Source organism: Trichechus manatus, unplaced genomic scaffold, assembly GCF_000243295.1.
Source record: "Trichechus manatus latirostris isolate Lorelei unplaced genomic scaffold, TriManLat1.0 scaffold00031, whole genome shotgun sequence".
Classification (NCBI taxonomy): Eukaryota; Metazoa; Chordata; class Mammalia; order Sirenia; family Trichechidae; genus Trichechus; species Trichechus manatus.
Genome location: NW_004443967.1, coordinates 3697585 through 3715807, shown reverse-complemented (window position 1 = coordinate 3715807; position 18223 = coordinate 3697585). Strand labels below are relative to the sequence as shown.

Here is an 18223-nt window from a genome sequence, read left to right as displayed (position 1 = left end):
CAAGGGGAGTCGTATGAGGAGAGAGGGAGAGTCCCTGGGTGGTACAAACAGTTAATGTGCTCCGATGCTAACCGGAAGGTTAGAGTTTCAAGGCTACCCAGAGGGCCTCGGAAGAAAGGCCTGGAGATCTACTTCCAGAAAAGCAGCCTCTGAAAACTCTATGGAGTACAGTTCTACTTTGACACATATAGGGTGACCATGAGTCAGAATCAACTTGACTGCAACTGGTATGGGGAGAGGGAAGCAGGGAGGGAAAGAAAAGTCAGATCCATTATGTAAATTCCCAATTTGGGGCCAGCCAATCAAGACACCACATCCCTGGGGAATAATTTCCTCTCTCCTCTGAACACAGTTTAGGAGCAGCTGGATTATAACAAACAAGATGCTGTATCAGTTACAGAAACTAAAATTTGTGGGGCTTATTTTTTAATTTAAATATTTGATAAATTTTACTTCACTTGTTAAGAACACTTATCCTACACATCAATATTTTATAATGTGGTAAACCCATATATCAGACGAAAACAAAAATCCAAATAGATTAAAATATTCCAACAAAATGGTTTAAATTTCCATATTAAGATTCTGCCCCAAATGGGTATTAGAGAAAGTTATTTTCTTAGCCACCTGTAATAGTTATAACCTCTAATGACTACTAACAAACTCTGAAAACTTCTCTATTTTCAAAGTTAAACCTTGGAAATAATTATGAAATAGCTTGACCCAAAAGTTACAATAAATCCAAATTTCAGAGAAATTAGGAAGCAATCTTTAGACAATTATTTTGAAACACGTCTGATGAAACTGTGTGATGTGACAATGTTTTATTTAAAAGCATGAAAAACAAAATGTGGGAAAGAGCTCCAGTGTCTGGTGAAAGTTGGCCATTCATCAGCGAGCCTGAACATGAACCAGACCCTTCTGGCCGATGTTCAACTGTACAAAGACCCAAATGATATATCAGCCATAATTCAGAATGCTTCCTTTATAAATACAGACACACTGTAGCTGCCAAGTTGGTTTTAGGAGACACATTATTCTATGACAACTGAAAAGGTAATCAGAAATTTGTAGCCCCAAATGCATGAATCCTCTGCCCAAAAAATATACATGGCCAGGTGAATGAAGAGGTCAAGGTTCACAGTCTTCCTTCCACCCTACTTTCCCATCTCCTTCTACTAACTACTCCTCCCTGGAGTGTCCTACCTCTCAGCCCTTGATGTCAAGTAGAGGTTGCAGAAATGCACAATCACAAGGCTGACTCATCTAACCAAAGTCACCACTCGGCTGCCACAAGCATTCAGCATTTCACAAATTGGGTTCCTTTTTGCCGAGCTTATGACTTTTCTCCTCTCCCCAGCTCCCTAGCCTGCCCTCCCCCACCAGCCCACAATCTCTCTGCAATGGCCACTCCCCAGGTTCCCAAGAGCAAGGTAGCAAGCACAAAAGATCGCATTACAGTTGCCAGCTGTGGCTCCTTTGGACAAGGGTCTCCATCTCAAAGGTGGTGTGTGCTCCAAAGTGGTTGCTATGGTAAACATGCCTTCTGTTAAAGAGCAGAGGAAAAAGGAACTGAAGTCCCCTCACTGCTCCCCTGGCCGAAATCGACATTGGCTCTGGGAAAAAATCGGTTACCATCTCTACAGATTGTTAATTTCTACACATGAAAATGAGGTCCTTAGAACCTAAACTGTGGCAACTGTTCTTACTGGGATTTGTGTGTCCGTGTGCGTAGGTGGGGCTTAAGGGGAGGTGGCAATCATTACCTCTCTCTGAACGGACAAATTCCTACTCTTCCATGGGGGTAAAGCTCATCAGCATGGGGCCCATGGAGCTCCATGCCACACCCATGAGGGGCTGTCCACTCTGAAGCACTTCGAATTTACATCTTCTCTCCACACTCAAAGAGAGAAAGGGCCCTTCATGAGATCTTAATGTCCTTTTCTCCAAAGCTAAAAAAGTGGGAAGTCCTCGCCAAGCATTCCCAAAAGCAGAGAAATGAATTTCAAAGCCCGCACCACATTTGGAAACACAGGGAGGCAGGAAAAGGAAAACAGAGAGGCCACCTCATGTTACCTTCTAAGAGAACTATAGAACTACCACACTTTTTTCATCTTTGTATATTGTTAAAAACATTTTTAATATGACATTGACTTTTCTAAGAGAAATCTTCACCAGAACCCTGGCCCTGCAATTTCTTCACGCCTAAGTCACTGTCCCTGATGATGCCCCAATTCATAGTAAGCAAAGCACAATCAGCCATAGAAAGTTACTTTAAACACTCTTAGAAGAGAATATACCACAAGGCCCTGGAAAGGGAGTGGACAATTGGATATAGTCCTCGCTCTAGCCACTAACTCAGCGTGTGACATTGGGCAATTCACTTGGCATCTCTGGGCCTCAGTTTCCTTTTCTGAGAGCAAGTTGGGCCTAGATAATAAGAGGTCACTTCCAATCCAGAAATCATGACTTTATATCAGCATGTCTAATTAGGAGCATCCATTTATTGTGGACCTGGGATAAGGAGGATGTTTCTGGCAAATGTCAACCTTCTTTCTACTTGCTTCACATCATAAGAAAATAAGACATTTTTACAAATGACAGCTCAAAATGTGCTTTTATGGAAATAAACTATTTTGTAATATACATATACATACATATATATATATACACACATTCATACACACACAGACTCTCATATATTTATATACGTGTGTATACATACACATACATATATAAACTGAGTATTCATATAACAGAGGCATAGTTCATTAAATAATGTATACTCAGTTATAGCCAGCTAAAGAATGAAGGAGTTAGCCTGAAATTTGATACAATGTGTCTTAACATTTTTCTACTTAAGAAAATTATCTTGCAGTCTTTAAATATAACATTGAAAACAGAGGCAAAATATATTACTGATAACATTTTTCGTGATACTTAAATAAAAAATAAATGAATTGTTTCATGTTTTGCATAATTCTACCTGTGGAATTCATTATAAAAAATGTTTCCTGTTAATTATTTCTAAAGTATGAAGTCCAGCTCATGATATAAACACATAGAAGGGAATATTCTAATAAGGCTGTGCTATCTTCTCAAGAGGTTAATTTATAAATTTCAATTTCAGAGCCCACAAAATCCTAAGAAAGTGCATTAAAAATATATGTAGACACACACTTTATGTTGCAGTCTCTTAGTACTAAAAACAAATGTTTCCTATATCAAACCCACATACTTTCAAAGCCATGGATATACAGATTGAATTTAATGTAAGCCTTTCTAGGTTTATTTCTACTCTAGGTTTAGAATGAATCAGCCCAGACCTGACCCCCTCCAAAAAAATTGTAATGTTAGTGCAGAATGTTATTTTCCAACAAATATTATGATAAATTGGGGGGAGGGGTTGGCATTTGCAAGCTTCAAATCCAGGGCCTCCTTTTTGAGTTTTCTGATTCCCTCCTCCTCAACCTTCCCTCCCCTCAATGGCTTTTTCAGGGAAGGTTTTGGTGTTTTTGTTTTTTTTTTAAATTGCTCTGATACCATTTCTAGTCTCCCCCAAACCATGGTGACTGTGTCCCATTAACTGGGCTCCGTAAGACTAGATTCAACACATGGAGAAAAGGGAGAAGGGAAGGTTTAGACAATTTTAGGGTAGATTACGATATCTAAAGTCCAATAGCAGAAAGAGTACCTTATAGATATAAACCATATCCAAACAACATTCCAAAAACATTTTTTTAAGGAAACACAGACTGACAAACAAGACCTGTTATCATCAAAAGAGCTTTTTCTTCATCTCCCCCCAATAAAAGAAGCAACTGTCTTTGTGAGGTTACTTACGACGATGTGTGCCGGGGATGGAGACCGGGCGTCCTTGAGGGCTTGTCTACTCTGGAGGCTTCCTGCTTGAACATCAAGCAGTGGCCATTTCATCTGGAGATACTGGATGGAGGAAACAAAAATGAAAAGCAAAAACAATGAATTTAGGGAAAAAATGCAAAACAGCTAGAACAAGAGATAACTGTTATGTGTGTCAGAGACTGAGTGACTTGAAAGTATACAAGTAATAACAAAACAAACCAACAAAATCAAGCAATGTCAACAGGTTCTTCCTTATAGTTCATGTTCCATGTGCACATGTCTAGAACATCAATAATCTTTGCATTCAAACTAGAGAGTAGATTCACATAAAATGATTTCATTAATACTACCTTGTCTAGAGGGGGCAGTGGTGAGGGGACAGGAAAAAGAAGGGAGGGAACACAAACCATTCCTAAGAAGAAAGCAGAGGAATCTCAAGCTAGCAGTGTCCTAGGAGACCATCATTCTGAATCTGCTCTTTCAGCAACTTGTTGACCTTCCTTTTTTAAAAAATGTCAGCATGCTTCACTTTAAAGAAGGCTGAGTACATGTGGGCAACCTTCCTTTACCCAGTAGAGGCTACTTTAGTGAAGTGAGGACAGAATTTCTCATCCTATCCAAAAGCCTATAAGACGAGAATATTTTTCAGTAAAAGACATACAAACAGGATACAAGGCAATTTATACACTCATCTCCAAACCTCTATGCACCAGAAAAATTTGTAAATATGCACAGGTTTACTCCAGGGATAAAAATAGAGGTCTAAGCCAATTATGCCTATCCCCATCCTTCTCTAGGGTAGAAAATGAAGGCATGGGCACAAGAGAAAGAGAACAACTTTCGTCAAAAATGATACATCAGCTTTTAGAGGGACCTGAACACTCAACTGACCTGACTCCCCATTTTACAGATAGGAAAACTGAGATAAAATGGCTTCCCAGTCACAGAGATATTTAACACATATACTGGCTACTCCCAGGCATGTGATTTTGGTTGGTGACATTACCACCAGTTTTTCAGGAAATCTTCAGACAATCAAACAAAACTTGGACACAATTGTAAGGTTTTAACAAGAACATCAATACAACTCTTTGTACCTCCAAAGGCCAAGTGACTAAGGCATCGGCTAATGCTTGCAAGTTATATAAGAAGCCTGTTTGATCTCTTTAAAGACCCAAAGCAAAATAAATGGCTAGTTTTAATATTAATTCTACAGGAAATTTTACTCAATGAACATCGATTAAACCTTGCTTTGTGCACCACTTTCTTGCTAAGCATTATGCAGATACAAAGATGTCTGCCCTCAGGGAGCTTATACACCAGTGAGGGAGCCAACGCGCACGCGCGCGTGCGCATACACACACACACACACACACACACACACACACACACACACACACACACACACACAACTCAAGACCAAAGCAGTGAAGCTCTGAGACATACGCTGTGCCCAGGGATTGCCAAGAAAGAATATAGTATTTCTGAGGAAAAGGGACTTGGGAAGGCTTGCACAGGGTAGGCCTTGATATATAAGATGTCAACAGAAAGGAAAAGGACTGCAAAGGGCATTCCAGAAAGAAGAAAAAAGTTTGAGCTCCCCATGTGAGATGGAAAAGACCAAAGCCATCCACAAGCCCATCCACTGGATTGCTCAAAGATACGACTCTTCCAGCAAAATAAAACCAAACTCGCTCACAGCTAAAGCTGGAAGACCCTTGCTCACAAACTACCTACCAACACACCTAGATATTTTTCCAACATAGATGGCACAATGGTTAAGTGCCAGTGTGCTAACTGAAAGGTTGGCAGTTCAAACCCATCAGCTGCTCTGCTGGAGAAAAGACTTGGTGGGAGAAAAGACCTGGTGATCTGCTCTCATAAAGATTACAGCCTAGTACCACTAATGAACATTTTGATCAAAGATTCTATACAAGAATCGTGATCAAAAGGGGGAAGTGCAGAAAAAAATTTCAAATTCTCATGGAATCCAGACTTTATGGAGCCATGGAGGCTGGATGAATCCCAAAAACTATTGCCCTGAGACAATCTTTAAACCTTAAACCAAAAACATCCCCTGAAGTCTTCCTAAAACCAAACAATAGTTTAGCTTAGCTAGTAAAGAATGTCAGCTTTGAGCATTACACTCTTTTAAGATCTATCTATATGGGATAAAACTGACAACAGCAACTTGAAAAGATTTGATAGGAAACTTAAGGAGCAGTGAGTTTATGTTAATGGGGGAGAAACAACTCAGAAAACAAGCGTGACAAGGGCTGCACAACTCAAAGAATGTCATCAATGTCGCTGAATTGTACATGCAGAAACTGTTGAATTACTATGTTCTTCTGTATACATTCTCAACAACAACAAAAATGAATTATAAAAAAAAAAAAAAAAGATTACAGTCTAGGAAACCCTATGGGGCAGTTCTACTCTGTCACAGGGGTCGCTATGAATCGGAATTGATTAAATGGCACAAAACAACAAGAACAGATGTATACAAGGTAGGAACAAGTAAGTACCTTCTACAACTTCAAAACTTTTACCTTCAAGCCTCCTCCAGTGAGGAAACCTGGTTACTACTGCTGGCTCTGGTAGTGCCTCCCCATCCCCCCCGCTCCCAGGTATCCTATACCTTGCAGCAAATCCCTTGGCCTCTCTGGATCTCTAGTGTTTCATCAATAAGTGGAACGAGTTGGCCTGTCTCTGATGGGGGTGGGGTGAAGGGCTGTCCCAAGCACTGAAGGACTTCTAGGATTCTAGGCCCCTAGACAGTAAATACCAGCAGAAACCTCCCAGTCATCCTTGGAACTAAGCCATTTCCAAACACCTTCTTTGGGGGCAATATCATCCCAGGTTCAGAACCACTGAAGCAAATGTTTCCAAGGTCTCCCTCAACCCTGTAACACAAGCAAGAGGACAATGGGAATCTATTCTTCCCTGTCTCACCCTGACTTCTTCCCTGTCTCACATGCCACATAAATATACGGGCTGCACTGGCAAAACCACCCAACAGAGTCACTTCCTAGAGGCGAACCAAAATGGACACCCACCAACACTCACCTCTCTATCCCCTGCAAACTGAGAACAAAAGTGCCCAGCTGAGTGGCTGAACATCTACACCTCACTCCACCCTCGGTGTGGGGTGGGGAGTGTCCAGTTAATGAACTCATTTTTATCTTTGGCCATCTGCTAACCTGATTTGACTGCCTCCTAACACCAGCTCCACAGAATTAGGAAATTTAGGTTTCAGGCGACAGGCCTACCCTGAGGACCAGCCCCACCCAAGAACTGTCATTCCCATAATGCAATACTAACGTGGAGACTTATAATTCTTTACATAAAAGCTTCATTGTGTGCCATACCCAATCTCTGCAGGCTACCTGCACCACATATTTTTATGAGCCTACATTTAAGCGCTCCAAGCCTGCAATACACATAATTTTCAATTATGTTAGGGCAGCCCAGGATCACTGCCTATATAACATTACTGGTTGAAGGAAATGAGACTCGGCCCCACTGCCCAGAGAGGGCTAACCGAATCCAGATGGCGGCGGAAGACAGCCCTGTCCTGTTGACCTGCAGGGACTCCTCAGTGACTGTCCCAACCTCTCCTTCCCAACGCAACGTGATGCCATAGAGGCAGGATCCCCACACATCCACGCCATGTACCTTGGATCTTAACTGGCATTCTGGCTGAGAAGGTTCTTTTGGGGGGGAAATAAATACTATGTCAGGATTTTTAAAAGGAAATGATTAACCTCCTCCAAAAGTGATGGGTTTCCCAAGTTCCTTCATCTCCTGCAATGGGTCCTTATTAATCGGGAAAATAAATAAATAAAGGGAAGAAAAAGGAAATTAGGTACTATTACAGCCTAGAGGGAAATCTTTTCCTTCCGGGAGACATTAAGCAGCAGAAAATTCTACTCTGTTGGGTCCTAAAGGAAGAGCAGAAAGAATGGGCATCTCAGATTTACAAAAGGGCTGGAATACCACGCCAAATTTTCCCAAACGTTCAACTTTGGTTTTACATCCTTTTTCTTTTTGGGGGTGGGGGTGGGGGGAGTTCCCACCATCCCACTATAAAAACAACACTGGGCTCCAGCTCTCTTCTCCTCCGGCTGCTGCACGTGGAAATTATGAATTGCCTACAAAAACATTAAGCTTTTCAACAAACTGCAATCAAATGGGACTGTGGGAATTCCTGCCTTGAAAACTGTTTAAATGGAGTCTGCTCCAAAAATAAGGCCATCTTGGCTTAGGCATTTCATCCTTTGTTTAATAATAATGTTCTGATCATGGTCCATTAGGGCTTTCCCCCAAATCATATTTTATGATATGTCTCAGGGAGCTTAAGTTAAGCTTTGGACCACTGGGCGAAGTCCTAAAATACATGCAACCCCAATGGCCTGAAAGGAATCAAAGGAGTTTTTAAAAGCCTGTTAAATTGTCAGCAAGAAGAAAAAGGTAAACATCTCTAATTTCTCCTCCTCCACCTCTCCCCATAAAAAGGGGAAAAGAAAGGGACGCAGGAGCGTCTTCCCAATCAGGAGGCCTCTAAGGATCCAGCTTCTGCAGCCAAAAAACCAAAACCAAACTCATTGCCCCTGAGTCAATTCCGAATCATAGCGACCCTACAAGACAGAGTAGAACTGCCCCATAGGTTTCCCAAGGCTGGAATCTTTTACGGAAGAGCGCCACATCTTTCTCCCATGGAGCAGCTGGTGGGTTGAAACCGCTGACCTTTTGATTAGCAGCAGAGCGCTTTCACCACTGCGCCACCAGGGCTCCTTCATTGCTGCAGTAATTGGTACCTATTCAAGTCAGAATGATAGGACCTGCTCCCCAAAAGCCATCTTCATCCTTGTGAATCCAGCATCAGTGACAGGCGGCAACAATGGACTGGTCAGAGAGAACCTGCCACCTAGGGCTGTTTCTGAGGACTCTGTACAAATTAAGCAAACAGGAGAACTCAAAGGCTGACGGTGATGATGATGACGCTGCCAGGAAACTCCACATCTTGATAAAACACCAGAGCGGCTTCAAGGCACTTCCTTTCATTCACTCTGTTCAACAGACGAACCGGGCAAGCGCAGCTCATCCCTTTATTTATTCAGGGCTAGGGCTGGCAAACTTCTTCTGCAAAGCACCAGGGGGTAAATACCTTAGGCTTTCAGAACCACACCGTCTCTGTCTCTGTCTGTCTCTGTCACAACTCCTCAACTCTGCCTGTAACAGGAAAGCAGCCACAGGCAACACAAAAACGAAGTGTGGCTGCGTTCCAATAAAACTTTATTGATGGACACTGAAATTGGAATTTCATTTATCATTTTCACTTATCAGGAAATATTAGTCTTCTTTTTTTTTTCCCAAACCATTCAAAGATAGTTACTTGTTAGATTTTAGCGTACATTCTTAGCTCACAGTCCGTACGAAAACAGGATGTGAGGATAGCTTTGGCCTGTGGGTCACAGTTTGCCATTCCTTGGGTTAGGGAATGAATGAACGTATAAAAAAGGCCTGCAAAATCATGTCAGTCAGGATACCTCCCTTCGCCAGGCCCTACGTCCAGACAGCCAAGATCACATAGGAAAGCATGTTTGGTGGCCCAAGAGCAACATTTTGGAAGGAATCGTCACTGGCAGACTTGAGTTTTGGGGGAAGAGCCTGGAAAAGAATCTGAGTCCTCTGGCCGTAACCCCCAGTCACAAGGATTAACCACTAGACCGCAATCTCACCGAAATAACTACTCCCTCCTTTCCAAATTGGAAGTTTTAAAAATCCCTGAGCAATTCTGACTGGAAAAGGTTCACGTGTTCAGAAGTTCTCACCCACTTCCCAGGAGACACTGGCAATGTCTCCCAAGTCAGCAAATCACCACAAAAGAGCGCCAGGCAGAAACACCACAGGTTATGGGTGACATTATGGGGTCAACTTTTTAGGTACTGAAGCTCTTCCCTCCAGAGCCTTTCAACATGTGCCCTTCCATGTACAACAAAGCTGGAATGATGTCCACAGTCCTGCCAACTCTGCCACCACCAATGGATAACATCAGCCAGGGCACAAGGCAGGGAGAAGAGTTCAGGTGGGAAGAGGGGAACCACCGTGCCTGTACAGACTGTTAATGAGAAGAAACTGGTCTCTTCTGGAAAACCATGCCCTATAGGAGGTCTATCAATCAGGAAAGGGCTGATTTCAAAATTTTTGAAGCCTTGCTCGCCTGCCTGGTATACGTGTCCAGGGACATCAGGGTCTTAGTTTACTGAAGTGCAACTTTTAAGTCTTTTCACATTAGCAAACAAACAAAAACAATAAAATGGAAAGACAATCTTCTGCCTAAACAACCCAAACCAGGGGGCCCATCATGTCCAAACTCATTAATTCTTCCTCCCCTTCATGGCGGCTTGTTCCCACCCTCCCCAGGTAGCCTCATCATGGGCCATTCATCCTAATTCTAATACAAATGTGCAACATAGAAGGGGAAGAAGCATGATTATGATTTTCACATCATTGAGTACAAAGCGAAAGGCCGCCAGAAGCCACTCATTACAAGAGGAAAACACCAGAAAAAATTCAGTAACTGAGAAAATAAACACAGTACCAAACCCGGCAGCAGACACACGTTTCTCCAGGAGCTCATCTTTCTGAGACACACTTATAAGATACACATCCCATACACACAAGTCTGTTAAAGGGGAGGTTTGATCGTCTCTTTCTGAATTTACTTCTTTTCTCAGAAATAGAAGATGAAAAATTCAGCCCATTTTTTTAAAAAATAAGTAATTACCTTGCAGGTAGAGAAATCCGAATTTACCCAGAATGGTTAAAGTATAATAAGTTGTGACAATTTAATAGCGAATTATACAGGTACCAACAGTTTTCCAAAAGTTAGCATTGACCAAATATGCCTACGCTCAAACTCTGTGAAGTGATTTCAAAAGTTACTTTATTTCAAAATCTGTTGGACGGATTTTCCTGCAGATGCAGAAGGTATAGGAGATTAGGCTGCTTTGTCCTAGGTTAAAGCACATACTAGGAATTGCTTCTTTTGAAAAATCCACAGAGAACGTAAGAGAGTTTCCATTTTCCCTATAAAGCATGGTTGCATTGAAAAAGAAATCCAGGAATGTGTGACTTCTAGTCGTTAGATTTCAGCATACATTAGTATATACTACTGTCACCTGGGAAAAGAAAATTATGGACCTCAGAAGGCTAGGTATACGCCAATCTTAGAGACAAATAACACCATAGAAAACATTCAGTAAGATGTTAGGGCTGTCTTTTATTGTTTGTTTGTTTTAATGAAACCCAACAAAGTAGTGACCCAGAAATATTTCCCTTAAAATCACTGTCCCATTTCCCAACATAAAAGGAAAGTGGGTTGGGGAGAGGGAGAAACACCTTGGCACTGTAAAAAACAATATTTTTAATAGCCTAGGTCCCCTATTTCTGTGTGTCAGCCGTTACAAGATTTTTAAACGAAATCTCTACGGTTAACCTTTTTCTTCCAGATCATAACATTCGAAAGGATCCTTATAGTATCACTTAACATTTACAGAGTAATTTAGAGTTCATGGACTCCCTGGATGGTGCAAATGGTTAACTCGTTCAGCTGCTAATTTAAAGGTTGGAGGTTCGAATCCACCCAGAGATGCTTCAGAAAGAAAAGGCCTGGTGATCTACTTCTGAAAAAGTATCCATTGAAAATCACGTGTAGCACAGTTCTGCTCTGACACACACAGGGTCACCGTAAGTCAGAATTAACTCAATGGCAACAGGTTTTTTTATAAGTTTGCAACTATGGTCACAATAACCCTGTGAAATAGATGGGCAGAAAGTTGTTAACATTTTACCAAGGAGGAAACTAGAGGCAACAGCTTAAGACACGGCTTGCCTGTGATCACAGGGCCAGTCCACAGTCAAGCACACAGGCCTAGAAACCACCACATACCTTCACCAGCATTCCCTAACTCCCCTGATCTCTCCCCTCTATCTTCCCAGGTTTTCTATCAACTTCTAGGCACCCTTGCCTGAAGGCCGATCAGGGATTGGTGTCTCAAAGTGTATGGTTAAGGGAGTGTCTTACAACATCCCCAAGGTAATCAACAATCCCTCTCTAGTATCTATCATCTCTCCCTCCAGGTAGCTAGGTAAAAAATTATTTTCCTCCAAGGGGATTTTTCTACTGAGGCCACTGGTTGTAAGGGGAAAACAAAACAAAACAAAACAAGCAAATACCAAGAAAAGAATCCAATAACCAAAGCCTGGGATTCACTGTTTTCTTTACCCCGTCAACCATTCAACAGCCTGGCCCCTCAGCTATTTTTGCATTTACCAGGTCAGTGGTTTTGCAGGGAGGCTATGGTACAGCAGCTCACCGAAGCACAGCCTGGATAGAATTTCTCTGGGCCCTTCCTCTCATACCCAGATGGCCTCCTTAGGCTGTCCCCAAACAGAGTCACTCTTAAAATTATGACTCTGTGCTCCTGGGAATAGTACGGTGGCAAGGAAAAGTCTGGAAACCTATTTCTAGGCCCAGCTCTGCCACCAACTGGACAACTCTCCTGATCTCTTCAGTGGACAAGACCCTTCCCCACTCTGGGCCTAAGTTCGTAACAGGAAACTGGAGAGCATGATCTAAAAATCCCTTTCTACTCTAACATGAATTCCTGCAGCATTCACCAAGCATGTGCTCTGTGTCCGCTGTGGGCTAGATGTTCTGAGGCCTAGAAAAGTCATCTAAGACCCAGTCAGTGGGTCAGTAAGCTACTGGTACAGGAACTGGCACAAAGGAAATAAGTAGAAACACTGTAAATAAGGGCTTGATTAATAATGGTGACATGGTCCTGTAGTTCCCAAACCTAGCTGGCGTGTACAGGGACACTCAGCTCTTGGTCCACTCTAGATCTGCTAAATCAAAATATCTGAAGGAAGGCCCCAAGCCCATGCCATCGAGTCGATTCCAACTCACAGCAACCCTGTAGGACAGAGTAGACTGCCCCGTAGGGCTTCCAAGGCTGAAATCTTTACAGAAGCAGATTGTCAGGTCTTTCTCCCGAGAACCGGCTGGTGGGTCTGAACCTCCAGTCTTTCAGTTATCAGCCAAGCACTTAACCACTGCACTATAAGGGCTTCTTTCATGATTAAGTGCTAGGGTGTGTCAATAAGAATGATGCCACATATTTGCAAATTCCATCTTATTTTCTCAAAAGCGCTTTCAAATCTCTAAATCGATTGTCATTATATTCTTTTTTAAGGTACTGTATTTTTACACAAATAACGCGTGCCTTCTGTTTCTTTGCCAGCCACGCCCTCCCCCTGTGATTATTTTCTTAAGAGTCCTATGATAATTTTTTACAGCAACATGTAAAAAAAAAATGGCATAGCAGCACTTGTAGAAATATCTCACAGGGAAGGGCGTGGTTGGCAAACAAACGTAGAAGGTGTGTGTTATTTGTGTAAAAAAGTCAATAAAGCAAATAATCTCCAAACCATTCTAAAGGAGAAGAAACTGAGGCACAGAGAAATCAGGTGATGTAAGTCATATAGTTACTAGGGATTCCAACCCAGAATTCAAGGCTGCAATATTTTCAGGCCAAAAGTGTTTCACCTACACCCTACTGAGTCTTTCCATTCACCATAGGTGAACGGGCAACGGGCAGAACTTATCCAAGCACAAGGCAGGAGAGAAATCTCCAGGGGAGGGGCAAGAGGGGGCATGGGGCTGAAGAAAGAGTACAGCCCTCTACACGGGGTGGGGGCTGATGGGAAACCAGCCTTAGATATGCAGAATCTCACTCCATCATGACCGAAAGCAGCCCAGAACTGCTGTTGTTGTGTGTTGTTAAGTCTATTCGGACTCACAGCAGCACCATGTAACACAGCAGAACTGCCCCCATAGGGTTTCCTAGGCTGCAACCTTTATGGGAGCAGATTGCCAGGTCTTTTCTCCCACAGATCCACTGGCTGGGTTCAAACCACTGACCTTTCGATTAGCAGCCAAGCGCTTAACCGTCGTGCCACCAGGGCTCCTTCGTCCATGACTAGCCATCTCTAAGTCTTCAGACAGCCCTAAAATTGAGTCCCCCTCAAAGGGCTTTGGATTCCAAACAAGTGTCAGCTCCACCCTAAATATCCAAGTCCCTGAGCCAGGGGTCAGAAGGTAGGAAGCCACTAGAAAATCTTGAAAGGAGCTTGCTCGAACAGGTCTCTGAATCTCTAGACTCCAGACAGAGCAGTGCAAGCTCCTTTCTCAAGGCCTCCCAGCTGGTAACTAACAAATAATGAACGCCTCCATGCAGCTATCGAACCTCACGCTCAGATACAAACCAGGGACGATCAACCTTTAGGCAGAAAGACGTTTACAATCTTTCATTTCAAAATTAACCTTGCAATTGCCACCTTTTTTCTTACAGCTTCTTTTAAAAAGCCTAAGTCCAGTCCAGTTGATTGTAAAGTTTTGGTTACCACCTGTCTCTCTACAACATGCCGAGGGAGATATAGGTATCTGCAAAGCAGGAGAATAGGCTGGAAGACACGGAACAGCACAGAGGGTGACTGCGGGTGTCACTAAGAGCTCAGCTAGATCTAGAACATTCTGGAACAAGAATGCACCAAGTTGCTTGATGCGCATCACATTCATTTAAGAGAGAGAGAAGAAAAAAAGGGGACAACATCACACATTCACGCATATTCACATACACACTCCACTGGTAATGCCTAAAGAATGAACAGAAAAACATGTGCACCCGCTCTTAGAAAAACATGCTCTCCAAAGCCAGCCCTGTCTTTTGGAAAACAAGCAATTTCCAAACGTGATTTTGGTTAGTGTTGGATCATGGGAAGGGACAGTTACAAGGGCAGCTGCACAACTCCAAGACTTCATAAAAGACGGTAACAGCGTGTGCAGCCTGGATTAAAAGTGCTGACGGAGAAACATGGGAGAGAGAAGCGGACGTGTGTAAGAACTGTTTCAAGATATATGCCTAAAAATGAATAGAGCGAAGCAGTAGAGTCGACAGAACCGTAGACAGCTCAGAAACCTGACTCCTAACATCCAGTTGCCACGTTCCTGTTACCTCAAATGGGTCACCATCTCTCTGTACCTCAGTTTCTCCATCTAAAAAATGGGCATGAAATCATTTACCTCTCCCAAGTCTCCCATCTGACTTCCTCACCATTTATTTGACGTCAAAGCATAAACCGTATAAACGGAGCCAAGGAAAAGACTTACACAAGGTCCAAGAGAGTTCAGATCTGCTGTTTCTTCCTCCAACTGCACAGAGGACTTAAAAGTCAGAAAGTACAGGCCTACTATGCAAACTGTTAGAGATGCAGCCATTAGATGACCTTTGAGAGGCATGAAGTCAAAGAGCAACAGGTCCTGGTGACCTGGGAGGGTGATTTTTAATGCATGAATCATCAGATTGCAGCAGATACCAAAATCAAGATCTTCAAAAGTTCCGTCCTTTCTCCATGGCTGGGGGTACTCCAGGCTTGGGGTTTTCTGATTAGGTTCTCCTCCTCATTCCATACTCCACCCCCCCCACCCCACCCCACAATGACAAAACACAAGAACAACGAAAGGCTTGGCAATCAGAGAACAATGAGTTAAGTTGCTTTCGTCTGTCTGCGGAGGAACCAAAGGCAAAACGGACACTGGCTCATGTTCTCCACCTCCAACTGAAACCGTGAAAACCAGGCAGCATTTTCTTCTGCTTCCCCCACCCCCCCTTCACATTTGAAAGAGGCTGGTGGCTCGAGTGAGGTCTCCCTGTCCGAATTTTTATTGTCAAATTCTTGCTGTGACAAGCATGTGGAGATGCTTCGTAAAGCTACACCCAGGAAGCCGAAAGGTCATCGGTGCATCTGGTTCATTTTGCTTGGGGAGGAACCAGCCTCCCGGCCAGGCTGAAGATTTACATGCAGCTGACCTTCTGGAGGCCCCTCGTCCCGTGTACACAGTCTTGCTGCCTCAGCCAGAAGTGGCCTGCCACTCAAGTATCATCTTGCTGTAACAAATTACTCCTTACCCAGGATTATGGCTCTTTCCAAATCCCTCCTAGAGAGCAAGGAAATAAACATTCTCTCCCAGGACTCGGCCCCAGTTGTTTGCCCCGTTGGTAATCCTTGTCTCTATTTGCTTCTCCTACAAGCCTTCGTCTGGGAGGTCTCCTAGACCATCCCGGCCCACTTTCCTTTCAGGCATAAGCTGAATGTCTCAATTGTCCATTACGCACAGTGAAAGATGAAGGCAGGCTTTCTGTCCAGAGAAGCTTCACACAATAGTTCCCTTTGCCCACACACTTCTCGTCTGACTGCAGACTCCACGGCCCTAATCCTAGTCACTCAAGGAAGTCCACACCCCAAATTCTTTCCGAACATTCCAGAGGGACTTCGTGCTTGGAGGGGGACGGCAAAGTCAAGAGTGAGGATGGGTCGCAGGTTGCAACAAAGCCTCACTGTGCAAACTGCTGACTGTCACAGAGGAGCCGAACGCCCAAGGGGTAGCATGGTGTTTGGGGCTGGGAGAGGGAGGAAGATCTGGAAAGAAGAGGCAAGACAGCAGGCTGCAGGCAGGAGAAACTATGCCCCTGAAACCAGCTTGGGGTTTCCTTTACTCTACTAACAGGAGGTATTTCGAGAACAATAACCTCATTTGCGGAAGGAAATATAGTTTGTCCACTTGCAAAGTCTCCCCCAAAACGCTGGGATATTCCGGACACTTTAGACATAGACGGCTGTTTTGTTGTAATTGTATACACAGACTGGCCAGTATATGCTAAGGAGCAAAGAGCAGAACAATGGATGTTATACTCAAGAGTGGGTGATTGGAGGCGATAAGGATCTTGGAGTTATTTTAAGTATGTACTTTCTCCCAGGAGAGAGAATGGTCCAGAGCATACTCTCTCAGTCACATCATAGGCTTGGAGAGAGGCTTTCTGAAATAACCACAGTCATTGAAGAAACGGAAGTGCCCCCAACAAAAATCCAGAGACCAAACTGAAGTCTTGTTTCCAAAAAAAGAAAATTGGAACAACCAGTTGAACAAATGGAATTAGTCGACACAACTCATCGTGAAGCAAAGACTGCCTTGATTTTCTCATTTCTAGGCCTCAACTGTCCACCCTCCCTTCTCTCACTGGGGCCACGTTGCCTCTCTGAACCAACCTGTTCTCTACTTTCGTGGTTTTAGTGTTTAAAAGAACTTGGTTTGGGAAGGAGCAATAACAACCCGAAGCTAACCACTTAGCTCATTAGTACGTCCATCTGGACAGGCAAAATAAATCCAACAGCATCGAGTTTGGTTATTCCCTCCCCCAAAGGTCTGCACTATTAATAGGAAGAAAACTTCCCAGACTTCAGGTTATTTGTAATCCCAACCAGCCCTGACCACGGGACCTAACCACCTCCACGTCCAGACCCCCCAGAGATTTGAGAGAGGGACTCTCAGGTCTCAGTTTTCAACAGCAGTGGAAAGACGCGGCGAGAAGGCTCACCCGAAAGGAGGTGGAATGATTCTGTCCAAAAAGGGCTTGAAACGAGGAGAGGGCTGGGAGTGAACGGTAGGAAACGGCGTCCCCTCTCCTTATCCATCTGCCCTAGCTCCATGCCCCCATCTTCCAGCCTGAATTAATCCCAAGGACAGCAGTGGTTACCTAATCTTCCGATTGTGGAGTCTGCTTCCAGGAGGTTCGGGAAGAAGCTGGCTGATGAAAAATAAACTTAAAACCTCACTAATTCAGACCAAGGTGGTTAACAGCACAGGGTCTAGAGCTAGAATGCCTGGGTTCAAATCCACAGTTGGAGGACTGGTAGCTCTGTTTGGACAAACGGCTTTGCCCCTGTGTGCCTCTGGGTCCTCATTTTTGAGTTGAGAATAATAATAAAACCCATTGCCGTTGAGTCAATTCCGACTCCAAGTGACCCTACAGGACAGAGTAGAACTGCCCCATGGGATTTCTGAGGCTGTAAATCTTTTTTTTTTTTTTTTAAATTGTGGTTTAGATGAAGGTTTACAGAACAAATTAGTTTCTCATTAAACAATTAATACACCTATTGTTTTGTGACACTGGTTGCCAACCCCACGACATGTCAACACTCTTTCCCCTTTTTGACCTTGGGTTCCCCATTTCCATTCTTCCAGCTTTCCTGGCCCCTCCGGTCTTCTCGTCCTTGCCCCTGGGCTGCTGTGCTCATTTAGTCTTGTATGTATGGCTGAGCTACATGTGTTATTGTCTGTTTTATGGGCCTGTCTAATCTTTGGCTGAACGGTGAACCTCAGGAGTGACTTCACTACTGAGTTAAATGGGTGTCCAGGGGCCATACCCACAGGGTTTCTCCAGTCTGTGTGTGT

At 43.5% G+C, this 18223-nt stretch overlaps 1 protein-coding gene across 1 annotated transcript in view; it reads right to left on the bottom strand.

Moving 5' to 3' along the window:
• The window catches only part of TCF7L2 (transcription factor 7 like 2), a 126475-nt gene extending 121384 nt beyond the window's left edge, over window positions 1-5091 (bottom strand). Inside the window, exon 1 of the mRNA XM_023729951.1 lies at window positions 3844-5091. Coding sequence (XP_023585719.1) covers window positions 3844-3936 — 93 coding nt within the window. The 5' untranslated portion in view covers window positions 3937-5091. The remainder of the gene's footprint in view (window positions 1-3843) is intronic.
• Window positions 5092-18223: the final 13132 nt, after the last annotated feature.